Source organism: Crocuta crocuta, unplaced genomic scaffold (genome assembly GCF_008692635.1).
Source record: "Crocuta crocuta isolate KB4526 unplaced genomic scaffold, BGI_CrCroc_1.0 scaffold83, whole genome shotgun sequence".
NCBI lineage: Eukaryota > Metazoa > Chordata > Mammalia > Carnivora > Hyaenidae > Crocuta > Crocuta crocuta.
The window spans coordinates 4239760-4246308 of NW_027529638.1; the positions used below are offsets into that span (position 1 = coordinate 4239760).

The 6549-nt window shown below is 45.2% G+C and overlaps 1 protein-coding gene across 3 annotated transcripts in view; it reads right to left on the bottom strand.

The window, feature by feature from the left end:
• UNC5C (unc-5 netrin receptor C) overlaps nucleotides 1–6549 on the bottom strand; it is a 363130-nt gene that overhangs the window by 12598 nt on the left and 343983 nt on the right. For all 3 annotated transcript variants that reach the window (XM_077762331.1, XM_077762330.1, XM_077762329.1), the window contains 2 exons: nucleotides 3812–3961; nucleotides 1413–1577 (listed from right to left, as the gene is read on the bottom strand). In XM_077762331.1, coding sequence (XP_077618457.1) covers nucleotides 1413–1577; nucleotides 3812–3961 — 315 coding nt within the window. The remainder of the gene's footprint in view (nucleotides 1–1412; nucleotides 1578–3811; nucleotides 3962–6549) is intronic.

Here is a 6549-nt window from a genome sequence, read left to right on the forward strand (position 1 = left end):
AAACGGCGCCTTTTCTCCGTTTGGTTACGGTTTGTCAGTCATAGCGTACCCCTGCTTGGAGCTTTTGATGAGGATCCGGGGCTCAGGGCTTTCCAGAATCAATTGTCCTGAGCTGATTCTTGCTCCTCAACATCAGTACCCAGCCCCAGGCGTCCGTCCCCCTCTGCGGGCCGCATGCACCCGCATTCAAATGCTAACCACAGCGGTGGGACTCGGTGACCCAGAAGGAAAGCAGCAGAGTGCCCCATAATCCCCAAAGTCATCTGACTCCAGTCATTTCTGCACACACAACCCCCCGCCCCCCTCGGTGNAGCAAAGGCCTCCGACGCCACCGGAGGGCCGGCCTCTCCGAGCCGATCGCCACCAAGTTGCAAAAGAAATCACCTTTCCTCAGGGGTGAAACGACGAGGGAAGTCCTTCAACTGCGATCACACTAAGCAAAACTGCCTCCTCCCGGAGGGGTGGCGGCCCTGGGGGAGGGGCGCGCCTACAGCTCTCCCCCGCGGCCGCGCCTCGTCCCGCTTTTCGCCAGGCCGCGAACGTTCGCACTGAAAGCAGGCATCAAAGGAGCAGACCTCCTCGCCCCCCTCCCAGATGCCGCGGCCTTTGTTGCCCCTGGAGCTGGGTGGTTATTGAACTCTGCAGACCCGCTGGGCCCGGAAAGTGAAAACACCCTCCGGAGCCAGCAGGGGTGGCGCTGTGTGCCCGGGAGGCCGGGGCTGCGCGCCGGAGGGCCGGACGGTTGCCATGGCGCCCTGACACCGAGATCATTCCTGATGAATGTCAGCGGGGTCTGAGACTAAAGTTGGTTAGGAGTCAAAAGTCTCCCGAAACTACGGCGGGAAGTGACGGCCGCGGCCGGGCTGCCCCGGCCCGGGTTGCCAGGGCAGGCAGCCCTCAGGACGACGCNGTTTTAAAAATACGCCAGTCCTGCGCTTTGTGGTTCAACAAGCAGCTCCCCGAGGCCCCAGGAAACGCTGCCTTCTGACCATGTGCCTTATTCCTTCTCCTTTGTTCCTCCTCAGAGCAGGGTTTCTCAGGTTCAGGAGGAGGTCGGGGAGAGTATGGCGCACTGAGGGGAGGGGACGCTCTGGGAAAAGTGACTCTGTGCACACGCTGCTTAGATTAAACCTACACCTGAAATTCAGATCTGTTGTAAAAAGGTAGAGCACGATCCCTAAATTCATGCCACCGAATATAAAAGACTTCTTTCTCAAAAAGGATTTCCTGTTATATTCTTTTATATATCTGGCTCCCTGTGTTCATTAAAAATAGGATTCTATTAATAAACAGCACCTATAGGAAGCTTTTCAGGACTTTCCACATGGCCTGTGCTAAGATACCGTTATCCTCCACATCCCCCGCAAAGTCGCTCTCGGCCCCTCGTTTCGGAGGCAGCCAGGGCTACTTACGTCTGACACGGTGCAGTTGAGCTGGAAGATCTGCCCTTCTCCTTCCACCTGTCGCACGCAGAGTTTGCAAACCAGCTCCACTGTGTTCAGGCTAAATCTTTCCAGGGTGAAGGTGCAGTGGAGGTTCCTTTGAGACCCGCTCCAGATATGATAAAAAGGAATTTCCTAGAGGATATACAAACGTTAACCACCAGTGAGGGGCTGATACCGAAAGTGACTCTCAGACACTGCACTGCCAAGTACTTTCCTCAGGATTGTAAGTTACCTGATTGAACCCTCACCACGGGCTTATTTATGGGTAAGGACAATCCAACCTGCTTTCCAGATGACAAAACTGAGGCCCAGAGATGTTAAGTTTGCCCCCCTCCAGTCCCACAGCTACTAAGTGGCAGAGTTGAGATACGAACCCAGGGACTCAGCCTCCAGAATCCATTTACCTAACCAGGCTGCCACTTCTCTGTCATTTACAAAAGAAACCACTGTGATTTTTTCAAAAGTTTAGCACATTCCCAAAATAAAACCTACACACTACAGTCATTGCTCATTAAAAGGAATCCCTGCTGTGGTATTCTGGAGAAAAGCAAAGAAAGTCTAAAGGGTAAAGCACTGATCTAGTTCCCTTTCATGCCGATATGCCCCCTCTGCACAGGACAGGGGAAAGTCAGAACTCCCTGCAAGCGGGAAACTGCGGGCTCCCGATTAGCTGCCACAGAAAATCCTTGGCCTAAAAAGCGCCAAGCCTCTAACAGACATAAATTTTCTAAACTTCTAGACCACCATAAAGAGCCCATCCTAGAATCTTGTTTCCATTAAGGAAAAGATTGATACAAAAAAAAAAAAAAAAAAAAAAAAAGGCTGTGGGGGGCAGGGTCAATGGTGGTGAAGAACTGAGGCTCTGGAGCCAAATTCAGGACAAATGAGAACATTCTCCCCTTGCCTACTTGGTGACATGGGGTAAGTAAACCTTCCCATGCCTCAGTTTCCTTATCTTTAAAAAGGTAAGCAAAAGAGTAACCTAATTATAGACCTGCCGGGGTGGAATGAGCTAAACCAAAGTGCACTAGTGTCTGGCAGATGTTACAAATTCAGCCAGTTCAAGGCTTTGCTTGAACTAATAGGAGATTATCATTATTATTAAAATAGTATTTTCCATTATGATGGCACAAAGGATACAATTCCTAGAAAGGAAAGATTTCTGGGGTTTTACGGCAGTTGCAAAATAAGAGAGAGAAGAAAGCAAGGGAAGATATTTAATGAGAAAGTCAAAAGCTTGATCCCCCTATCAAGTGCTGAGTTATATAGAAGAGTCTGGTATGCACCCCCTATGAAAGCTTCAGACTGTTAGCAAGCTAAGAAGTTTGTTTCCCACAATTTATACTTAAGTACTAGATACATGAGAGTAAGAATGGACTAGAAATCTTCCCTTCACTCTAAGTATGTTCACTGACTTCTATCAGGAAGTTGCACCCAGTTTCCCTGCAGTGCTGGGGTGTGGGACTGGATTTGCGTGTGTGTAGACACGGACTCACAGATTACCCAGCTGTGCCTGCATCTCCTGGGACTGGGAATGAGGCTAGAGGTCATGTTGCACAGTCTCTGGGGAGCTCAGGCTCAAAGATGGGGCCGGGCGGGGGCGGGTGAACAACCCTTGGAGAGGCTTCCGCTCTTCCCACCTGTCCACACAATGAGGTTTTGGACCAGTATTTTTATGCTATCATTTAATAAAATCCTGACCACATTTTATTTTCGGGTGCTATTTCAATTTCCAAACTGGTATTCCTTCCAAGGTTTCAATGTAAATGTATTCTCCCATCAAGGCTGAGGCCTAATTTTTGTCACGTGGGATAACACTGTTCTTCTGTTTTTCCTCATAAAGGCATTGTTGAGGCTGTTTTTGTCAATTCAGTGTTAGCATTTATTCTGAAAATTAATTAAAATGATGGACTTGGAAGTCCTTTTTACTAAAAATACAACAATAATAGTACAATTATTTGCAGGAGAAATACAAAAAAAATTCTTTCAAATAGTCTATAGTATTTTTCAAAAATCTCAGATAACTCTAAACCATTTTGGAGAAACAATTACCAATGCAGGATTAATTTCAAGGAAAAGAATAGGCTATTTCTAAATAACTTTAGACGTTTTCCTTTTTTATATATTTATTTCTTTTTGAGAGAGACAGAGAGACAGAGAGACAGAGAGAGAATCTCAGGCAGACACCAGGCGGTCAGCACACAGCCTGACACGGGACTCAACTTATGAACCGTGAGATCATGACCGGAGCCGAAACACTGGATAAGACACCGGATAAGACACTTATCCAACTGAGCCACCCAGGCACCTCCAGACTTCTTTCTTGGAGCTGTCTCCAATCCTTTGGTTCAGCTGGGGAACCTTACCTGATATTTTGCCAGCAATTTGCTTTTCCAGAGGGAATGGGTGATATCGTGAATCGACAGGCGTAGGTTGTGGGTGCTGCCTTTAAAATGAAGAGCCTTAGGTTCTTCTAGGAGCTGCCCTCCCATCTGTCTCTCAAGCTGCAACACCTCCTACAATGACAAGCCCAGAGTCAAAAGCCAATTACTGAATCGTATGCCTTCCGCTGGCCAGCCCTCTCATCACATGTGTACATTTCCTCACCGCCCCCCCTCACCCCCAACTAGCTGTGCAGATTCCCTTTTCTGTAGCCTGGAGACCCTCTAAGTGAAGCCCCTGCCAGTTTGCAGGTGACTGGATCCGCCTGACCATCAACAATCTACATTATATGTTGTGAAGCACATTCAGTACAGGCTGCACATCCGACACACAGTGGAAGAGTTAATCAAATCCTGGAAAATAACAATCAGAGCCCCAAATAGGAAGAACTCCAAACTGAAGAAATAACAGGTAGGAATACAGATAAACAGTCAAAGTAGGTAGATTTTCCATGAACTTTTAGGGAAAAGGGTAAACCCTTAGAAAACAAACACATGTCTTGGAGCTGGTAAAACAGCCAACAAGCAAAGACCTGGAATTCATCTTGGGCATTTTTTCCATTTTTTATAGTTTCTTTACCTATAGAAATAATAACATGTTTGCTTAAAATTATCCATTGCACAATTCCTGATTATCAAAAAAATGTACACTCATTATATGTCCTATTGGAGGAAAATATACTGATACAAATTAGGAAAGTCTATCAGCACCAAATATTGAACTAAAGAGTTATTCAGATTAAATTTGGAAAAGAATACCTCATTTTTCAAGAGTTGTGGCTGATCAAAAAATTCGCTATGTAACTTTACTTATACTATAAAGATGTAACATGAAGACAAATTCTAAATCTACTTCCATTCCTCAAACAAGCTAATGGGAGTTAACGAAGCATTTCCGAGTACAGCTGCAATTATCCAAACGGCAGCAAACCGTAAGTTACCGATGAACAAAATATCCTGAGTTTCTGTGGTTGGCACCATCCTGTGTACTTTGCTCCTCACATGCTTTAAAAGTTTTAGTGACACACATGTGTAGGCAATTTGTGACCTTTGTTTCTTTCTCTTTCTTTCTCTCTTTCTCTCTCTCTCTTTTTCTTTCTTTCTTTCTTTCTTTCTTTTTCTTTCTTTCTTTCTTTCTTTCTTTCTTTCTTTCTTTCTTTCTTTCTTTCTTTCGGGTTCAGGAAAATAATGGAGTTTATAAAATATAAAAGCAAAACACTATCTGCTTTTTTGGTGACGTTGCAGTTGAAAGCATGGGGTTCAATAACACAGGCACTCATTCAGGTCCTTCCACACAGGCACGTATTGGGGCATCTACCGGGGTACCGAGCGCAGATGGGTCACAGTGGAAAATTGTGAGGATGGGAACCAGATTGCCTTATACCCAGAAATACATCCACTTTGCATTTGTTGAATGAATTCTAAGCCACGCACATGGAGCCCTGTAAGTGTAGAGCTTACCAACATCATTGATTAAACGTAAATAGCTCATTCATAGCTGCTTCTTAGTGGTTCTTAGCATCCATCATCTTTGAGCCAGACCACTATTCTGAACAACCAAAGATGCTGAAAGGTCCTCTAAGGTGTAGGAAATATTAGGATAATGTGGAAAATGGTCTCAGACATGGATTCCTCTAATTAGTGTTTAATGGAAGAGATGAGGCAATAGCACATCGAGAAGAGAGATGGGCATGGTCCAGCTGCTTCAGAATATTTACATTGAGAGTATTCAACCTCGCTGGCTGATGAGTAGCTATTACTTGTGACAGGAGTCTGAGCAGCCAGCCAACTCTCAACCAGTCAGTCTTCTACCGGGACACATATGTTGTGCCCTGGCTCTGCTGTGCCCACAGCTCGGTAGGCTCCGAGGGTCCCCACTAAGTCATACCGATCTAACCAACCCAGCATTGCCCACGTTCCTTGTGAAGCACGTCACCCTCCATTCCTCCACAAGAATCTGGCCATGTGGAAATGAAGAGGAAAGAGAAAAGTGAGGGTTAATTGCAGTTTCTTCTGCTTCGGCAGCAAGGCATAATGAGCTTATGTTGATCCTGTTCTGTGTCTAGTTAGCATAATAGAGAAAGCTGATGTTCCCAGTGAACCTGGCACCTGACAAATTCTAAAGCTAAAATGATGTTTGTTTATAAGCCATTAGAAGAAAGGAAACATAATTAGAAATCTTTGAGATTACAGTCATGCCAATCAATCAGTTCTAGCTTCTTTCCAGTACACCCTAATTACCTCATCAAGACGTCTAAAGAGCAATCGATAGTAATTATCTGATTACTATAGATCTTCATTATGTCCAAATTATCTCCCTGGGATGTCTAAAAGAAGATGCATTGTATTCTGGGAGGAAATTGTACCCAACAATGTATAATCCACACCCCATTCCTACAATCAACATAGATTGCCAGAGGATATGGAGAACATTATCAGTTTTCTTGGCAGGGAGGACCATTGAAAAAACCCTCAACTGCCTATTGGCCATGACCTTGAAGTCAAGAAATCTAATACCACATTTCAATGCAAAGTCTGGGTTGGAGTCAGCCCAAGAATAAGGCTCAGTCCTTGGTTTCTTCGGCCTTGATCTCAGAAGTCATGTTTAGAGTTCTCACTAGTGGAAAAAGACTGGGCTGGCTTGAGCCTTTTTTGTTTTTTTT